This window comes from Genypterus blacodes, unplaced genomic scaffold (assembly GCF_046128005.1).
Source record: "Genypterus blacodes isolate CSIRO-AG114 ecotype Tasmania unplaced genomic scaffold, CSIRO-AGI_Gbla_v1 ptg000173l_1, whole genome shotgun sequence".
NCBI lineage: Eukaryota > Metazoa > Chordata > Actinopteri > Ophidiiformes > Ophidiidae > Genypterus > Genypterus blacodes.
Window position 1 is genome coordinate 367,501 of NW_027466974.1, and position 20,448 is coordinate 387,948.

Here is a 20,448-nt window from a genome sequence, read left to right on the forward strand (position 1 = left end):
TGATGTGGGGACAAAGTTGAGGGAGGTGAAGACATTAGGAGACTATATCAAATGTTTGTGTTTTCAATGACCCAAGGAAGCACAGATGGTTTGTGTCTTAAGGCACCAGTTAACATAGTCACTCACTGCTGCAGAACACCTCTTTGAGCACCTAACAGACCAAATAAGCCAGTAAACGTGCAATTACAAGTTTAGCAAAACACACGACGCACCGCATAAACATAAGTGTGTTATGACGATGTATTTGTATGAAATCAGGGCGCAGTTGTAAATTGTCAAGTTTCTAACTGGAGTTTTGCAGCACGTAAACGCACCACACACTCACGAGGGAGCGCGTGTGCCTAAGCCACAAATGAGCTGAAATGCTACCTGGCTAGTTTATGAAATCATACTTAATGTACAGATGTGAATCTATAACAACATAGTAACATAATAACTCACATCACAAATGAAAACAAACGAATCGTCTGCGATACAGGGACTCCGGAAATGCGCCAAGTCCGTGTTCTAATAAACTCGGGTGAACGGTTATTCAAGATGATTAGTTCCGCAACAAACCAATCAGGTTAAAGTGGTGAATAGTGTCCTTATATGACTGTAAATATATCAAATATAATTGTATATATAGCATGTGTATCTGTGCTTATCTGTGTGTTCGTCAACCGCATTTATAAGTCCTATATATTTATATATGAGCTACCAAAACACGGACAGCATTCAGAGTCGCACCAAACAGACATGGCGTCCTCCCCAACGTCAGATACGTGTGGGAGAAATCCCGAAGAAGAAACCAATTCAGCCATGGAAACAAACGAATGCTCGCCTCCAGAAAATGGGGGTGACACCGAAAAGAAAGACTTGCCCGGGCCGGTGGAGGAGGAGGCCGGCGGCCCTTTCAAGATACCAGCGCTGTTCGCTGCGCCTTCGCTTGTAGGCAAACGCGCTCCCGCCGCGGCTCCAACCAAAGCTCCGGCGGTGAAAGAGAGCGAGGTGGAGGCTGAGAAGAGCAGCGGAGAGGAGGGACACACAGCCGGAGAAACACGACAAGAGGGAGGACAAGAAGGCGACAAGAGAAAGGTTGGTATGGTAGCAGTGCCCCCATGTTGTGCAGCCTTCGGACACTTAAGTGCGCACTTGAATTAAAGTAAACATTGTTGTTAAAGGTTTCCGCTCCTGTCAAGCCGAAGCCGGAAGCTAAACCCAGAGGTCCGGCTCCTCCGGCCGGGAAGTTCCCCCCTCTGCCCTACGCGGAGCCTCTGTGGGGCGGCGTGGCCCCGGCCGTCCCGTACGGCCTGGAGGTCCTGAAGAACGGCTCCATCGTGGACACAGTCCCGCTCACCCACGGGAGCTACTTCGTGGTGGGACGCCTGCCGGTGTGTGACGTCTCTCTGGAGCATCCGTCCATCTCCCGGTACCACGCCATCCTGCAGTACCGCGGGCAGGCCGGGGAGGAGGAGGAGGACTGCGTGGGGGAGGAGCGGGGCTTCTACATCCACGACCTGGGCAGCACCCACGGGACTGTGGTGAACAAGAACAAGATCCCCCCCAAGACCTACATCCGGCTCCGGGTCGGACATGTGGTGAAGTTTGGAGGCAGTACCAGACTCTTCATCCTGCAGGTAGACCCGAGCCGCTCAGTAGCACTCTGATCACACTGAGTGGGACAAGAGGAATGTGTTATGCTGTAAACTGCACCTTCTTCTTCTTCATCATCTTTGCCGTCCTGCTGCAGGGTCCAGAGTTTGACGAGGAGGAAGAGTCTGAGCTCACGGTCACCGAGCTGAGGGAGCGAGCCAGGAAACAGAAGGAGGCGCTGGAGAAGAGGATGATGGGAGACAATTCAGATGGCGAAGATGATGATGATGACGAGGAGAAGGAGAAAAACGAAGGAGAAGAGCAAAGCGGCAAGGGGCGGGACAAAGACTCGGGCTGCTCCTGGGGAATGGGTGAGCTTCTGTCAGGCTCAGTCGGCTGAGTTCATCCTCTGAGTCCAACTGTAACTCAGCAGCTCCCTTCTCTTCATCTCTCTCTCCTCCTGCAGCCGAGGAGGAAGCTCCAGCCGAGGACGAGAACGAGGAGAACCCTTTCTCCACAGAGTTCCAGGAAGACCAGGAGGCGGCGTACCTGAAGGACCCGAAGAAGGCCTTACAGGGCTTCTACGACAGAGAAGGTGGGAGAGAAGGTGTGGCTGATGTGTGTGTGCTTAGACTGAGCTCAGACTTCATGTTTGTGTGTCTGTCTGCAGGAGAGGAGCTGGAGTTTGAGTATGAAGATCAGAATCACGGCACGTGGCTCTGCAGGATAAAGTGAGTAGAGTAAGAGCGTTGTAAACAAAGACTGAGCCGAGCGTAAGCGGTCAGAGGTTCACGTCCGTCTCTCTGTCAGGCTGCCGGTGGACGACGCCGCGGGCCGGCAGCTGGTTGCCGAGGTGACGCACACGGGGAAGAAGAAGGACACGGCCGTTCAGTGCTGCCTGGAGGCGTGTCGCATCCTGGAGGCCAGAGGGCTCCTGAGGCAGGAAGCAGGTGGGACGCTGCTCCGGTGGGAACGTTTGACAGCCGGGGCTCAGGTCTTTGATTTACATCCTGTTGTGTTTTAATCCCACACATATTCTCTGCAGTGTCTCGTAAGCGCAAGAAGAAGAACTGGGAGGATGAAGATTATTATGACAGCGATGACGACACGTTCCTGGACCGCACCGGGACTGTGGAGAGGAAGAGGGAGGACAGGATGAAGAAGGCAGGGAAGATCGAGGAGCGGCCGGAGACCTACGAGTCTCTGGTAAGGATCCGACACAATCACACACACATTAGACCTACACACACACACCAGAGTGAGTGTAGACATGCTGCAGCTGCTATAACAGAGAAAGGTTCTGATGGTTCTGATGGTTCAGGCTGAGGACAGATGATCAAGTGTGTGTGTGTGTGTGTGTGTGTGTGTGTGTGTGTGTGTGTGTGTGTGTGTGTGGTTTGCAGGTGTCCAGGCTGGCGGAGGTGGAGAAGGAGCTGGCAGAGACTCAGAAGAAACTGAACTCTGGAAAGAGAGGCGAGTCAGAGCTCCTTCATCTTCACAGCCTCCTGCTCTTCACACAGGAGATGTTTTCATGTTGTAATAGTTTTCCTCCCCCCTGCTCCTCCTCCCTCCCTCAGACTCCTCCGGCTCGTCCACCGACGACCCCCTGGACGCCTTCATGAGCGCGGTGGCGAGTGAAGCGGCGCTGGACGGCGTGGAGCGCAGGAGGCTCCACGTTCATGTGGCCGACCTGAGGAAGGACGCCATGAGGCTACGCAGGCTGGTGGAGCTCACAAAGCCTGTGGAGATGCCCTCACTGCAGCCAGGGTCAGACTCACACACACAGGCACAGGCACACACACACACAGGCACACAGTGATGTCCTTAGCTTTATTGACCTCTGACCTTTTGTGTTCACAGTGGCTCAGAGCCTCAGAAGAAAAAGTCTCTTCCTCTGTTTGGAGCCATGAAGGGAGGAAGCAAGTTCAAGCTGAGGACCGGAACCATCGGAGTAAGGACTCACCTACCTGTCTCACTGACCCTCACTCACCTGTCTCACACCCTCACTCACCTGTCTGTCCTGTTGTCTCACCCTCTGCTCTTCTCTCTCGTCTGTGTTTTACAGAAGTTGCCCACTAAGCGCCCGAATTTGCCCGCCTCGCTCTTCAACATGAAAGAGCTTCCTCCCAGCGGAGAGGAAGAGGAGGAAGAGGAGGAGGAGGGGGGCCAGGCAAAGAATGATGATGAGGAGCACAATGAAGAGGGAAGAAGTGAGGACTCTAAGCTGGAAGAGGGGGAGGAGTCTCCCATGGCAACACCTGAGGAGGAGGAGGAGGAGAGCGCCCCCTCAGGGCAGAGGAGAGAACGACAGCTGCAGCCTAAGGAGCCCACAGGTGAGACAGAGAGAGTCCACACACACACACACACTCATGCAGTGTGTGTCTAATTATCAATAAGAGTTATTAAATTATAACTTCATTTGATCAGACACATTTTTTTCCCATTGAGACTGGATGTGAGAAGAGGAGAGCATGGAGCCAAACACACTCCAGTCCCTCTGTGTTCATCTGAACTGCTCCTCACACTCCACCAGGGGGCAGCAGCTCTGCAACCAAGACAGGCAGACTGCATGTGTGGAGCTGATCTATGGACATATCCTTATATTCTCTTTGATTTGAACGTGTGTGTGTGTGTGTGTGTGTGTGTGTGTGTGTGTTATCAGATCAAAGCCACAGGCTGAGGAGCGATGATGCAGCTCAGTCCGGCCTCAGGAAGGCTTCAGGTCGGCCTTGTGTTTGATTCTGTTCATGACTCTGTGTCGGCGTGTTTGAGCGTCCTGATCTCACACTCTGACGTCTCCACAGAGTCCAGACCAGAAGGGGAGAAGGAGGAGGAGGAGGAGGAAGGTCCCAAAGCAGAACCGGGTCCGAAAGCAGAGCCGGGTCCCAAAGCAGAGCCGGGTCCCAAAGCAGGGCGGGGTCCCAAGAGGAGCGGGAAGAAGAAGGTCATGGGCCCCAGCAGGGTACGAGCTCAGACCAGGACCAGGGTTTGGAAAGTTCGGCTTGGATTTTGTGTCATCAATGTGTGTGTGTGTGTGTGTGTGTGTCCACAGCCACCGGTGCTCTCGGCTCAGTATCCGACAGACGACCCCGACTACTGCGTCTGGGTGCCGCCTACAGGTAAAACTCCATCAGTGAGGTTCCTCTCCTCTCAGCCTGTCTGCCTGTCAGTCAGTCTAAGGTTTCCATGGTGATGAATACGTCTTATTGATCTTAATTGTCATACAGATACAGACCAATGGTTTCAGTAGGCGAGTGTGTGTACGTCAGATCTGAGCTCCTCCTGTCGGCCTATCAGAGCTCTCTGTAAAGGTCGGGGACCAAACCGTGGCTCCCGGCTCGTTTACGCTGTTGTTGGAATGTTGATCAAACACGACTGAGAAATGATAAGATACTTTGAGGGAGCTGCCAAATAACGAGCTTGTGTTGGAACGCGGCCAGAGCTGTTCACGGCGCCTCCTTCAGGGAGAGAGAGGGATGACATCATCTCAGCCTGCTGGGCTCATCTGATCCGTCTGTGTTCTGCTGCACAGGGCCCTGGAAGGAAAACCCCGGCCCTGGTCTCTGGAGTTTGTTGCTGTGAAGGTTGTGTGTTCTTCTCCTCCGTTTGTAAACAAAGCTGCTGCTCTTCTTCTTCACCTGCAGGTCAGACTGGAGACGGACGCACACACCTGAACGAGAAGTTTGGATACTGAGGAGGAGCTGCGGCTTCAGACCGACCAGCTGACGGGCCGGCTCCTCCCTCAGCGTACAGGAGGGTGGAGGGTCGAGGCCCAGGGACCTGAAGGAGACGAGCAGCGTCTGACTGATCTGCTGCTCTGTGCTGCTCTGTGCTGTCAGACACACCGGGCCGCTCCTCTGCAGCTTCAGCCCATCGCTGCCATGACATCGTTTATTTGTTGTATTTTTCTTTTCTTACTTCCGAGAGAGAGAGAGAGAGTGTGTGTGTGTGTGTGTGTGTGTGTGTGTGTGTGTGTGTGTGTGTGTGTGTGTGTGTGTGTGTGTGTGTGTGTGTGTGTGTGTGTGTGTGTGTGTGTGTGTGTGTGTGTGTGTGTGTGAGAAAGAAAGAGGGAGAGCACTGAAGCAGCTTTTCTGACCATCTGGACTCTTGGATGGCTTACTGGATGAAACGCAAGCTGATAATGACTCAAGCTAAGTGGAGTGTGTGTGTGTGTGTGTACACCACACACACACACACACACACACACACACACACACACACACACATTGCCCAACCTTTTCAAAGTTCTCTTTTTAACAGGATTGTGTTTGAGTGAGTCAGCCGTTGGTGTGTGTGTGTGTGTGTGTGTATATGTGTGTGTGTGTGTGTGTGTGCCCAGAGCAGGATTCCTCTCTGAATCCCACTCGTAATGTTTGTTCCCGTGGTTCCCGTCACTTCTCGCCCTCTCTTCTGTCGTTGTTCAACCCACAAAGAATAAAAATGTATTTTCTTATATCCTTGTACAGTAAATCATTGTGCGTGTGTGTGTGTGCGTACTCTTCGTCTCCTCTGGCTCGTCTTCACTCTCAGCCCACATTTGACGTCAGAGTCTTTTCCTCTCCTTCAGGCTCTCACACACACACACACACACACACACACACACACACACACACACACACACACACACACACACACACACACACACACACACACACGGTGCTGTGACCTTCTCTGTCCGTAAAATGATTCTTGCATTTGAGTTTTGACTTGAATAGAAAGTGTTGTAACCTTGAGCCGACCTTGTGACCCTGAGCTCCCAGGCGAACAGCAGCTGGACACGTTGAGCTTTAAAGAGGCCACAGGGCGTTTATTATTCATCCATGTGCAACAAAGGAGGAAGATGATGTCACCATGTTTCATTCACTTCAGCTGATCTTAGTTACCGCGGCGACATCGTGTTCAATCAACACAACCGACACGGGATACATTCATATGAACAGGTAGTGTGTCTTTGTGGGGATTCGCTCCGGCGGCGTCCGGTCGATGTCCGGAGCGTCGCCACGCTCTTCGTTCGCTCTTACAGGAAGTTGTCGTTTTGAGGCCTTCAGAGATTAAGAAACACACCGAGGCGTCTTCATGTCCCAGTGCTCCTCTTCTACCTACGGAGGAAGGAGGTACAGTAACGGGGCCGCTCTACATAGAGCTACGCGTACAGAGCACCGGCCCAGCGCTCTTCTATCCTCACTCCCCTCTGGACAAACGCGTCCCGCTGGGAGAACTAAGGAGTTCATGCAGGGAGAGAGAGAGTTCACTGTCACACATTCATTCATACAAAGGTACTTTAGCAAAGGTCAAAGGTCGCCCGTGTCACTACAGTCATACGTGTTGATGGAGCTCATGATCACCTGCAGAATTCATGTTACACAGACGGACTGAAGCCCCTTTCACACATGGAGAAGCTCCTGATCACTGCTGTACGCCAGCGTGTGTGTGTGTGTGTGTGTGTGTGTGTAGGAGAATGGAGGGAAGCGTGGTCCTCGGAGTCTTAATAACTTTCCTGGGCAGACTCTGGGACGCGTCAGGACGAGGGGAGGAGCGTTCCGTGTTCATGGAAGGAATGTTTGTAAATATGGACAGAGTGTGAGACGAGGAGCGTCTGTCCTTCAGTGAGGAGGACACACTCACGTCTCCGGTTTAAGACGAGACAGCGGCCGACCCTGGAGGCTTCTGTCCTGTCCTGGGCCGGGCTGGGGAGAAGTGGAGGAATGTTGTGCTTTGTTCTGGTGTCCATGTGTGTTAGGGGCTCGTCGTCTCTCTGTGATCAGGAAACCTCACAAGATGTCCAGCAATCAAAGGAAGAAGAAACCTTGGGACTGCTTGATTGTCTTAACATGCGCCGTCTACCTCCACCTCCATCCTGACCCCCGAGCGTTGCCCGTTCCTGAACAGCCTCGTCCCTTCCGTCCTTCCTGCTCCGACCCCAGGACCTTCTGCCAGACAGCTGGAGTGCAAACATGAACCTGATAGCTGAACTCGTTTCTGATTGGGCCCCTTTGGTCCGCAGAGCGATCCTGGTGCAGAGCCGGGATCAAAGTGACCGATTACCTGAGTGTGCAATAGTTTGACCTCTAAACGTCCTCAAATGTCTTTCTAGCGGTCGTTCTCGCCGCCTCCTCCTCCTCGGTTGGCCGTCTGGGAATGAAGAGGAGGAGGAGGGAAGGATTGTCTGGGCTCCTTATGGACCTGGAGGCTCCTCAGAGGGGGTCAGGGGGGTCAGGGGGCTGCAGGGGGGCGCAGTGCTCAGGGAGCGGAAGGAGAAGATGGAGGGGTCGTAGGTGTACCGGGGGGACGGACGGCTGCCGGCCAGATTCTGAGAGAGAGAGAGAGAGAGAGAGAGAGACAGGTGGTCATGCTGAGTGTCAGACCTGCAGTAGGTGCTCAGATACGTGTCAGTCTGTCACAGGTTCACACTTCAAACTGGTTATACTGCTTAAACACAGCAGTCTGTGATGACCTCATGTGTTTACATGTTTACTCTGCCGTCTATTTAAGCTTAAACTGTTTACAAAGTGAGGATAGAAGGAAACAAACTCTACCAACTACAGGGTTTAAACAGGTTATGTACTGTAGCTTTAACAGAAACTTCAGTGTGTGTGTGTGTGTGTGTGTGTGTGTGTGTGTGTGTGTGTGTGTGTGGGCGGGGGGGTCATAACGCTGTCAGACCCAGACCCTGAACCCGGACACAAAATCACTACTGCGCATTTGACACAACGGCTTCATGGAGCGTCCAGGTCCAGGTCCAGGCCCAGGCCCAGGTCCAGGTCCAGGTCCAGGCCCAGGTCCAGGTCCAGGTCCAGGTCCAGGTCCAGGTCCCGTCTCCTCTGGTCTCTGGGACTCCTCGGCCCTCCTCCTCCTCCTCCTCCTCCTCCTCCTCTGGCTCCACGAGCAAACTGCCTCAAATTAGCGCCGGTCATTTTCCTCCCAACAGGAAGTGACTTTGTTGGATTTGGCAGTGAGACTTTCTCCAGACGCGGCTGAGGGGGAGCGAGGCCTGACTGGGGCCCGGGTCCTCCAGACCACTGCACCAGAGAGGAGGAAGCTGTTTGATGAAGGCGTGTGGAGGTTTCTCCCTCCAGCTGAGACATCAGTGTGTGTGTGTGTGTGTGTTACATAAGGCTCCACACACACCTGAGGCTCCAGGTGTTGCCATGACATCATCTCTCCATCTTAGGGGGATCCCAGCTGACGACTGAGCCGCAGTAACTTGGCAACAACTCCCCACAGCAGCTGGAGGTGTTGCACAGGCCGCATGGACGCAAACACACACACACACACACACACACACGCTCTGCTCAGATGATCTCCATATGGCTGCGGGGGACGGATCTCTGTCCACACCAGCCGTCCCCTCAGAGCTCTGCTGAGGTCCATCTGCAGAGAGACGGAGGCTGAGAGCCCCAGAGGGTCAAACAGAGTCGCCCTCATGTGGCACGACAGGGAGAAGGACATGAGACGTCTCAGTGAAACCATCGGGCCGTCCCACTGAAGAACATCTGTCTGTCCTGGTCATCATTAGTTCGGCCCCCATGTGGACGCTGGGTGTGTTTCCATTTCCAGTCTCTGCTTTGACCTCATGAGAGTCAAACACACACACACACACACACACACACACACACACACACACACACACACACACACACACACACACACACACACACACCAACCAGTCCAAACTGAGTCACTCGCATCCAGTAGAGGAAGAAATCTGGAGAGGTTTGTTCTGAGCAGCTCTGTTTACAGCTCCTCTGCCTTCCTCTGACCTTTGACCCTGAGTCCTCTGTAGGGACGTTAACACTTGAGTGTGATCAGAAGCTGCTGTAACGAGCACAACAAAGCTTTTCTCTTCTTCTCTCTCCGTATCTCTGCAGTTTCCCTCATCCATCTCCCCCCCCCCTCCTTCTCTCTTTACGGTGGCTGAAACCAGACGCCATCACTCTTCCTGCTGCAGCCTGCTCGCTCTCACTCCCCCCTCCTCCTCCTCCTCCTCCTCCTCCTCCTCCTCCAGAGCCTGAGTCCTGTCTGAGTCAAAGCTGGGGGCCCCATTTAGGCCCGTCCAGATCCAGTGTCTTTGCTGGACCGCGGCCAGGAAACTGAGGGTTGACAGATAAAAGAGGGAAGAGAAAGAGAAGGAGGAGGAAGAGGAGGAGGAGGAGGAGGAGGAGGAGGAGGGAGGCCGGGGAGCGAAGATGTAAGGGAGGAAGAGAGACGGAGTAGAAAGAGTCAACAAGCTCCAAACGGCTCATTAATCCAGAGACCCACTGAGAGCTCAGAGGAAGACTACGGTCTGGAACGGGCCCAGGACCAGTGAGGAAGAGGGACAACAACACCAGCGAGTACACCAGTGATGAAGAGGAGGATGAGCAGGATCCGTGTGGATCACACAGAGAGCAGCCGGCGCGGCTATAAATGGAAAATGACTTCATCCCTGGAAATTCACCACAGGGGAACCGTGCAACACTCCTCCTCCTCTTCCTCCTCCTCCTCTGCTCCATCTCTTAGCACCACTCGCTCGTCTTCCACTGCCCCTCTCAAAGTCGACCCTCCCTCCGTGTGTGTGTGTGTGTGTGTGTGTGTGTGTGTGTGTGTGTGTGTGTATGTGTTTACCTAAAGAAGCGTGCTATAAGCCTCCATTGACACGATCCCACACAACCTGATAATGACGTCACTCTTCTCACCCTCTCATCCTTCTGGAGAGCCCTGAGCTGAGCCAACACGCCGGCTCCTTCCTCCCTCCTCTTCCTCCCTCCTCTTCCTCCTCTTCCTCCCTCCTCTTCCTCCTCTGACACTTAAAACAACATCTAACAGCCCAAACAGCCTCATGGAGCTGATAGATCTCTGGTTAACCACAGAAGAAGAAGAACGCCTCCTCTCTGTTTAAACATCAGGACGGGAAACTGACTGGAGACTTTTAACCCTTGGCTCTCCTTCACCGCTCCGTCATGATGTTTAAAGTGAAGTGAACTTCTGTGTGGAGCTGAAGTCCACTGTGATGTTCTGGAGATCAGACGAGGTGGTTGATGACATCATCAGGTTGTATCTTCACAGCAGAGGAACAGAGAGAGCACACGTCTGTAGAGTGGTAGAGCTCTGGTAGAGCAGCAGAGCAGCAGAGCAGCTTTCTGTTTGTGGAGCCGCTCTGGTCCTGGTGCCTTGTAGGTTCATGGGAACTGAGGAGGCCGCCAGATGTGGTCCCAGTGTGCAGCTGGAGGGACAACAAGGTGCTGGAGACCGGCAGGACCGGGCCGAGGGAGGGGGCCGGGCCTGGTACCGGGCCAAGGGGGCGGGGCTGAGGGAGGGGGCCGAGCAACTTTATCGTTGATGTAATGGACACCACCGTCCAGACTGCCTTTTATGGGCCCACATAAAGGGTGTGTGTGTGTGTGTGTGTGTGTGTGTGCGTGTGTGTGGGTGTGTGTGTGTGTGTGTGTGTGGGTGTGTGTGTGTGTGTGTGTGTGTGTGTGTAGTCAAATTAATATCACTTGCATTAAACTACTCGACTGTTTTTTCCTAAACTACACAGAAGCAACGTGACAAAGTACAAGAGGAGCAGTTTGTTCTGTTCTGTTCTGTTCTGTTCTGTTCTGTTCTGTTCTGTTCTGTTCTGTTCTGTTCTGTTCTGTTCTGTTCTGTTCATCTGGACTCACCCGGATCTTGATGCTCCTCGTTTTCCCTCCACAGTTTTTCTTCAGCAGCATTTTCTGTGGAGGAGAAGATGAGGGTCAGAAACACACAGAAACACTCTTCATCATTTGATCCTCTTCATCAAACCTGAGCAGTAACTCTGCACACACACACACACACACAGATGCTGAATCAGGACCTGAACCAGATCCAGCTGTCTCACCAAACTAAACAATCAGTCAATGAACCTTATGCAATATCCTGTCTCCCCCCCCCCCCCCGACCCCCGGCCCCCCCACATCCATGCAGCTCCACCATTCTCAGGAGCGGTGGGGGTGGAGGGTTACACACAATCGTGGAATTGTGTGTAGGCGTTTGGGGGGGGACTGGGGGGACTGGGGGGACTGGGGGTCTCCTGAGGGAAGAATGGGACAGGCCGGACCCCCCGCTGCTCTGGAGTGGGAGAGTCGATGTGCACTTGCCCTCATGCTCACCTCCTGCCAGACCGGATCTGCTTATCACAACAAAGGCCCCCGTTTGGGTGGGAGGGGCTTTAATCAGAAGTGACTTCATGTCGTCAATCACAGTTTGAAACATCTGATCCTCCATTTACATCTGGGCCAGGTGTGTGTGTGTGTGTGTGTGTGTGTGTGTGTGTGTGTGTGTGTGTGTGTGTGTGAACCTCAGATTCAGTATTTGGGTCAAATTTGGGAACAAAAACAGGAAAACCTTGGTTCAGTCATGTTTAGAGTTTTTATGGCTCTAAAACATCAAAATGGGTTAAAGTTCATTCAAATCTGTTAAAAGATTAAATTAGAGATAAAAGTTTGACCTTTAAACTCTGGAGCACAAAGTGAAGCATGTCTGTGCGTTTACATCTGGAACATCTGCCTGATCACATGTGACTTCATGTTAATGAAGAGTTACTGAGAGTGAACGATGATGATGATGATGATGAAGAACAACAATTATTATTTCATGTGCAGAGCAGCATCTGTGTGCCACCAACGCCATGGCGACGGTGTGTGTGTGTGTGTGATCTCAGGCAGGCGTGCAGGCTGGAAGGCGTCCAGCTAAGGGTTAATGGCAGAGCGGCGCTGCGTCTGCTCGCTACCTCTGCCGGCCCCCTATTGTATCCCTGCAGCACCTCCCATTCCACTTGACTGAATGTGCACACACACACACACACACTCTCACACATGCAGACACACTCACGCTGCGGCGACACACTGAGACACACACACACACACACACACACACCCATAGAGCAACAAACTCAGACGTGCAGACACAAAAAGTCAGGCAGGCTGACAGACGCGTGCGCACACACTCACACTCTCACACACACACACACTCTCTCACACACACACACACAGCCCTTTCCTTTCCTCCTGGTGCCCCTCTCATTGCTGCCCGCTGTCTCTCATCATCTGTTCTTTCCCTCTAAAACCCCACGGACATATGGGCTCTGAAACCTGCAGCTTCTACACACAACCACTCACACACACACATGTACACAAACACACTCACTCACACACACATGTACACGTACACACTCTCACACACACACACACTCACACTCACATTTACACACACACACACACACACACACACACACACACACTCATACTCACACTCACACTCACTCACACACTCACACACACATGTACAGACACACACATGTACAGACACACACACACTCACTCACACACACATGTACAGACACACACATGTACAGACACACACACACACACACACACACACACACACACACACTCACTCACTCACACACACACACACACACACTATCCCCACAGGTCTGTAGTGGAGCTTCTCCCTGACTCATTAGTGTGTGTGCCTCTGTGCTCTGTGCTCTTTCTGTTGTTGGTTTAATCCCGTCCCTCTGGCTCCGCCCCCTTATCGTTTCCCCCTCGCTCGCCAGCTTTTGTGAGAAACGAGGGCGGACATCTGCCGTTCGTGCCTCCCACTCCTTCATCCTCCTCCAGCCAGACCACCGTGGTGGCGAGCGTCCGGCGACGGAGAGGGAAGACTTTGTTTGGTGTGTGTGTGTGTGTGTGTGTGTGTGTGCAGGGCGGGGGGGTATCATTGTGTTTTGGATCTAATCCTGAGCTCAACATAACTGTTTGCTTTGTTCAGGGGGCTTGAGGCTCGTCTGCCTTTTGGTTTCTCTTTTCCAGTGAAACAGGAAGAAGACAGGTTTCATATTAAGGAGTGTGTTGTTGTGTTGAAGTGTCTGATGGTGATTCTGACACATTCATTCTATCTGAGGATACACTCTGATTGGTCCCTCTGATGATGATGTAATGATTTGAGTGACAGGCTGGTTGTGTGTGATCACCGACCTGTTGCATCTTCTCCAGGTCCAGACTGGGCCGCCCGGGCTCCGCCCCGTAGCTATGGCGATACTTTCTGTACGGGGCCGCCGATTGGTCAAAGTGGGTCAGGATGATGGGCCGCGCCACAGGTTGCACCACCTGGAGCTGAAAGCGCATGGGCGGCGCCTTCAGGCTGCGGGGGGGGCTGGAGCTGAAGAGCACCGGGCTGGGGGAGGCGGCCAGGCAGGCGCCCGCCTCCGCCGCCGGCCTGACGGGGGCCGCCGGCGACCCGCAGCCGCACAGGTCCCGCACCTCCTCGTCGCTGGAGGGGCTGCTGTGGTGGTCGCCGTGGCGATGGGGAAGCGCCGACACCCACTTCCTGTTGTCGCCGCGGCTGATCCGCTCCAGCTCTTCCTCTGACGAGTGGCGGTCCAGGTTGGCGTCCAGAATCAGGCGGAGGCGTCGTAAGCGTGCGGGCGAGAGGGGGCCCTGGTTGTGCTGCTGGCTGGTGGCCAAAGGGGTGAGGGCGCAATTCCTCCGTCTCTCTGGAGGAAGTGAGGCGTAAGAGGCGTCAGAGGAGGAAGGACAAACACTACAGAGCCTCACTCACACACGGACCAAAGTAAGAACAGGACCAATCAAAGGAAGCACGCTGAGGATTGTGGGTATTATTACAAACAGCCGGACGTACCTCGATCGATCTGTGCCAGCTCCTGGTTCTCTCCCTCCGAGTCGTCGCTCTCCCCTCCCTCTCCGCTGCCATGGTAGGAAATCTGGGAGAGCGACAGGGTCAAAGGTCAGATAGGCCGCGAGGAAATGAACCCTGACAGGCCTCTATTGTGACGAGGAACAGGCCGCGCCTCCTCGTCTCAAACATTAAGACCAACCGTGACAGAGATTCTAGGTCAAGCAGAACTTCACCACAAAAGCTTCATCACAAACCTCTGAGGACACTCCAGACCTTCACAGTACCACTTCCTGTTCTCTTCTTCTACTGTTTGCCCCGCGTGTAAATCTCCACCTCTCAGCTATGTCACCTTACCATGAGAGAAGTTACTACAGGATACAGATCCATAAAGACATGCAGAGGGTTCAGGGTCAAAGGTCACAGGGAAACTATCTCTGAGGCATATTTGTGTGTGACTGAACTCGTAACTTCCTGTAGAGGTTGATCTGTGTGTTCTGTGGTTCTGCACACAGAGGTCTCACTTCACTAGCAGACATTAAACGTTGTAAACCCGCCCGTGCGTCCCGTGGCAGCCGGCGGCGGCGGCGTCAGCGTCTAACTCCCTGGGTTCTGTTCCCACGACCTGAATGAGGCGTCTGTCTCTTTAAACTCTCTGCTCGTCCGCGGCAGGAGCAACAATACAGAAACCCTGCAGACTGAGACGCTAAGAGTTAAGTAATGCGCCTCACACTCGGTAATTACCACTCTGAGGCCTCGCTGAGCAGCTGCCATCTGTGCCTGCGTGTGTGTGTGTGTACGCTGACACACACACACACGCTCAAACACACTCACTGTCCTCCCTTCTACTCGCTCCACACACACACACACACACACACACACACACACGCCTTCCCTTCTTCCAAAGGAGGCCGAGAGGAGAAAGGAGCTGAGCGAGGACAGACAGGGTTCAGACTCAGTCGTCTGTTAGAGTGTGATTCTGCTCAAAGGCACATCAGCAACACTTCACTCACTTTCAACGTTGCAACTATCAACAGTTTGTCTTCATAATGTCTTAATGTTTGCCATCGTAGCTCAAACATACATGTGTGTGTGCTGTAAAGGCTGTAAGGAGGCTCAGGAGGGAAGGAGAGTGAGCTTCAGGGTCTGCTGACTTCCTGTCAGACCTCCAGGTGAAGCTTCAGCTGTGCTCCTCATCAGCGTGACTGTCAGAGGACCGGACCAAAACAAAACCAGAACCTTGGCCTGCAGACCGCCGTGTCTGAGGTCACACTGTAACACTTCATGAGCTCAGTGTCTCGGTGTGTAGGCGTGGCCTGTGTGTGGGCGTGGCCTGCGTGTGGGCGTGGCCTGTGTGTAGCAGCTCCGAGCCGCATGCGTCCAGCGTGTGGTCGAGCACCAGGCAGAGCGACGAGCACACAATGTTCAAATGAAGTACACACAACACATAACTCAATCAAATGTCAGAGCGGGACCACCCACCGTCACACCTACGCACACACACTTATTAGTCATTAGCATTCACAGAGAGCGAAAACAAGCACCGCTAAAGGAGACGAGCTAATCAGAGGGAACATGTGAAAGTGACATTTAAAACCTGGAACCAGCTAGCTGAGTCCAACAACTGAGGCTGAGGCTGAGACTGAGGCTGAGGCTAAGGCTGAGGCTGCTGCAGGTACGGCAGAGCCAAAGCAACACGTCATCTAACCTGAGTAAACATGGTTCAACCAATTAAACCCAACAGAAGCTCAGACGGAGGTTCAGTGACACCAAACGTTTGGTACGGCTACATAGCCCCGCCCCTAACCATCAGCCTCATGATGTAACAGCAGGTGAAGAGGTTCAGACTCCTGACCTGCCCGCCCTCTTGTCAGAATACAGGTGGGAGCGACCGTCCTTCACTCTGAGTGACTGATTGACTTATACTGCAGGTGTGTCACTAATAATGAAAGTGACTGCAGCTCCGCTCACACTGAGGCCAAACTGAAAGTGAGGCTGCATGAATAAAGCATAAAAACTGCTTCTGTGCATACATGCATCGCCACACACACACACACACACACACGCACACACACAGACAGTGGTGCGTTTGTGTGTCAAGAACAGTTGAATGAAATCCTTGTCAGTCCTTTGCATCGCTGAGCAGCTTGCTAAGCTGGATCAATGGCAATGTCACTGCGTACACACACACACACACACACACACACACACACACACACTGGCCGGTTCACACACATATCAGCTTCACTGTGCCCTTGCACACTGACACAGAGACTTTCACACTGGTGATAACACAACACAGGGTCACAGTTAGTTGGGTTTGCTTCCTCACAGTCCAGTGGCTCCTCTTCCTCACAGCCGTCTTTGATTAGAGTAACGGTTCTAAAGCTGAGCGGCGAGGGCAAAGGTCCCTCAACCGGCTCAATAATCATCCAGGGAGCTCAGTGAGTTCAGGCCAACGTGATGTTTCTAGAAGGTTTCAGATGCTGACCCATCAGACAGCCCTCATGTAACCTTGACAACACGTCACTGTGTTTACTTTGGAGAGGAAACAAACTTTAAACATCAAACTAACTAAAACTAATTCTGATTCAGATTCGGTCCAGATCAGCATAGAAACCTCACAAAACCTCCAAAGGTCCAAAGTGACTTTAGAGTAAATGAGCTGAAGACCTCGGGTGAAGATGAGCACAGGCTGTTTGCTATGCTAGCTGTTGTGCGGCTTAGGGGATTACCCAATAGTAAATGGACTAACTCCATTAACTAACAAACGGCGTTGTGCAGATTCATTTCCTCACACGCTTCTGAGCTTCCTCCTCTAAGCCGCCGACGCCATGAGTCACGTATGCTCCACAAAACAAAACAACACAGGACAGAAGACATTTAACTAAAACACAGCGGCCCCAGAATGGAACCCTGTGGGACTCCAGCAGCTTCACTCAGTTTACAGATATGGAGTTGTATACTTTCATAGAGTTTAATTAAGCCTTGAATAACTACATTGGTTATGAATGGCATGTGTGGCTGTGTCTTTGTGTGTCTCTGTGTGTGTGTCTGTGTGTGTATCAGGCAGCAGGACTCTCACCGCTGCTCACAATCCCCTCTTTCCATCCCACTAAGCACCTTTAGAGATCACCAAAGTGAAACACAGAGGATAATGGGGACGGCACACTTCCCCTCCTCGGCCCCGGCCCGGCCCTTTGAACGGGAGCATGGCACAAAATGGCCGCAGTGGCTTGACGCACAATAGGGCTGTGGATGGAGCAAGTTAGTGACACACACACACACACACACAAGAGGCCTCAGGCACACTCAGGAGGAACGGTTGTGCAACATGTATACGGACTCCACAGAGGGGAAACAGGAGGGTTCAGATTGTAGATGAATAGACAATAAGGGGTCAGAACCAGACGGGTCAGAACCAGACGGGTCTTTGCTGTTCTTCTGGTCCTATCACTCAGCAGGTCCTGGCCCCGAAGCCACCTGGAAACTACAGCATTCCTCTATGGATCTGGGAAAACAGCAATTCCTCTCTTCCTAGTGTCACACACACACACACACACACACACACACACACACACACACACACAGCAACCAGGGCCAATTAGAGTCAACACAACATTCACACACACACATCCAGCCTGCTTCCTGATTTACTCTATGAAATGATAAAAATTTGAACTGTAATTTGTGTGTGTGTGTGTGTGTGTGTGTGTGTGTGTGTGTGTGGGGGGAGAGTTTGTTGATGTGCCACATGTTTGCTGATGTGTGTGCAGTTGTGTGTGCAGTTGTGTGGATCTCTGGTTTCCTCTTGTAAACATCTGGCTAAGCACCCTGAGCCACCAGAGTGAATTCCTTCTAACGTGGTAATGAACGGTTCAGAGCAGAGAACACGTCAGAGCAGCACACGCGTGTGGAGCAATATCAAAACACCAAGACTGACAATTTACAGAGAGCTGCTCCCTATGTGGTCTGTGTGTGTGTGTGTGGTGTGTGTGTGGTTTAGTGTTATTACAGAGATACAAACATAAATATCTCCTAATGTTGAACCACAATACAAAAAAAAAAATTTCCATCTGTATTGAATCAGTCAGTAAATATGGAGGTGATGTTGTAATAAGTGTGTGTGAATGTGTGTGTGGACGAGAGGAGAAGAGAGAGAGAGAGAGAGAGAGATGAGTCAACATGACGAGGTGTCGTCGCCTCAATGAGCTGTGTGTTCATCACTCTGTCCTACGTGCACACACTTAGTACTACACACATGTGTTTATGAGTGTGTGTGTGTGTGTGAGTGTGTGAGTGAGTGAGTGAGTGAGTGAGTGAGTGAGTGAGTGAGGCTTAGACATCATACATGTTTCCCTCTAACACGCCTGTCTGATCCTCCATGATACACACAGGAGACATGAACATCTTATTACCACTTAGTCCTGGAGACATGTGTGTGAGTGTGTGAGGAGTATAAAATCTCTCTCTTACACGCACGCACGCACGCACGCACACACACACGCACACACACACACAGTGTTACCGGCCTGCCTGCTGCTCTCCAGTCACAAGACAAAAGTAAACCCGCAGTTTCACAAACAAGCTTCACTCGCTCCGCCGCAGCTCGGGTTCGATCCCGGAGCGCCTCCATGTACACACACACACACACACACACACACACACACACACACACACACACTCTATCTCTCTCTCTCTCACCTTTAATTGGAAAGGATGGATCTCATTGAGTGAGTGTCTGCGCAGCTTCTTCGTCAGAGTCTTCAGCATGTTTCTCTTCTTCTTTTCTTGTTGAGAGTTACGACAGATTCATCCGCTAACCGCTGAGCGACTTTGCGTGTCAAAAACAAGGCACAGAGGGACTTTACCGCAAACTGTCACACACGCACGAACACACACACACACACACACACGCACACGTACACACACACGCACACACATACACGCACACGGCTAGCTTAGTGAGCTAGTGTCGGGGAATGATGTCGGTATTCGCTGCGTAGTCGCGAGTTGGTTTCTGAGGATAACAAACGGACGCAAAGTTGCGGTTTCCGAGTTGGTCGCGGCTGCGCGTAGCGGGGAAAAGTGTGTTTCCTCCCGGGTTCCTCCTCCGCGCTCCCGCTGCTTCATTGAAAGTAAAACACGCTATAAAAACTAAAATAACGTGAAGTTGTCCTCACTCAGTCACGCACACACGCACACTCACTCACACGCACACACACACTGACAACTGCGCACCAGCTGCACGCACACACGGAGGGCTCGCTCAGCCCGCGCGTCCCGCCCGCTGATTGGCCGCCGTGCCGGTGACGTCATGCGCTTCTCAGAGGGAGGAGGCCCTGTCGGAGTTAAAGCCACATTCTGTTTACCTCCTCTGTCAGCATCAGCGGCCCGACTGGACTTAGCGCCACTGACCGGACTGACAAAGTGTGTTATTGATCCAGCAGCTCCTTGTATGGGCATGGGAGTCACGGAAAACGAAGCAAAAGTCGTCGCGCTTAAACAAAACTGCCCTCTTTAACTTTTTGACATAAAGACTTTATCAGTATCAGAGTCACATTACGTCACATCCGTCCAGCTGACGGCCCTCTGTGATTTGTTTTTGCTGTCTTATGTTGGAATGGCTTGATGATGTAAACAAACCTGCGCCCTGGCCTCTCCCGTCATCAAAGACACACACCTTCCAGCTGGACTTCCCGCGGTGCTGGACGACCCACGGAGCTCCGTGAAAGCTGAGCGGGACTCAAACAAAAGTGAAACGGGTCACAAACGCTGACTGAATGGCTACAGTAACAGGAACTCAACGCTAGGAGAGCGTACAGTGTGACGGTGCTGCTGTAAACTATAAAGGCTTCATGATTACATAGACTACAATGGCATGAGGGTCAACTTCGGGCCTAGGCCCATCCCAGGCTTCCATGGGGTCACTGTGGACACTTTAGCTCCCTCTTGTGTTGAGGTGATCTTACATATATATTAAATTCACACCTTAGTGTCCACCTGTACAGGAGCAGTGATTGAATGAACGCCTGTATGATGCATCAGCAGCGTTGGTCAAACGCTCTCAGTGCTGAGGTGAAGGTTTTCCGTCATATCAGGCCTTTATCTCTTGTTATAAGATATCGTAAGAACAAATATGACGGTTCAGCAACTTCACCCAGAAACATTTTTTAATTTACATGCCAAAGCCTCCAAACACATCATTAGGTCAAGAAACTAGAGCTTTCA

The 20,448-nt window shown here is 52.3% G+C and overlaps 3 protein-coding genes across 5 annotated transcripts in view; 1 reads left to right on the forward strand and 2 right to left on the reverse strand.

Moving 5' to 3' along the window:
- supt7l (SPT7 like, STAGA complex subunit gamma) overlaps positions 1-524 on the reverse strand; it is a 3,478-nt gene extending 2,954 nt beyond the window's left edge. For both annotated transcript variants that reach the window (XR_012965246.1, XM_076167760.1), the window contains exon 1: positions 442-524. The gene's annotated coding sequence lies outside the window, so the exon portion shown is untranslated. The remainder of the gene's footprint in view (positions 1-441) is intronic.
- A 208-nt stretch (positions 525-732) lies between these two features.
- slc4a1ap (solute carrier family 4 member 1 adaptor protein) lies at positions 733-6,028 on the forward strand. Of its 2 annotated transcripts, none has more exons than XM_076167770.1 (15): positions 733-1,077; positions 1,164-1,619; positions 1,733-1,946; positions 2,042-2,170; positions 2,246-2,306; positions 2,386-2,525; positions 2,621-2,781; positions 2,979-3,048; positions 3,153-3,342; positions 3,436-3,526; positions 3,641-3,908; positions 4,238-4,297; positions 4,380-4,537; positions 4,628-4,694; positions 5,220-6,028. In XM_076167770.1, the coding sequence occupies exons 1-15, from the start codon at positions 739-741 to the stop codon at positions 5,267-5,269; spliced, it is 2,454 nt and encodes an 817-aa protein (XP_076023885.1). In that variant the 5' UTR covers positions 733-738; the 3' UTR covers positions 5,270-6,028. The 2 variants fall into 2 exon arrangements, with proteins under 2 accessions (XP_076023885.1, XP_076023884.1); XM_076167769.1 differs by lacking the exon at positions 5,220-6,028 and adding an exon at positions 4,826-5,213 and having other exon boundaries at positions 4,628-4,708.
- Positions 6,029-6,355: 327 nt separating this feature from the next.
- Positions 6,356-19,490, reverse strand: LOC143014011 (uncharacterized). The gene is made up of 5 exons (XM_076167771.1): positions 18,922-19,490; positions 14,224-14,305; positions 13,560-14,077; positions 11,220-11,273; positions 6,356-7,885 (listed from the first exon to the last, which is right to left on the reverse strand). The coding sequence occupies exons 1-5, from the start codon at positions 18,988-18,990 to the stop codon at positions 7,751-7,753; spliced, it is 858 nt and encodes a 285-aa protein (XP_076023886.1). The 5' UTR covers positions 18,991-19,490; the 3' UTR covers positions 6,356-7,750.
- Positions 19,491-20,448: the final 958 nt, after the last annotated feature.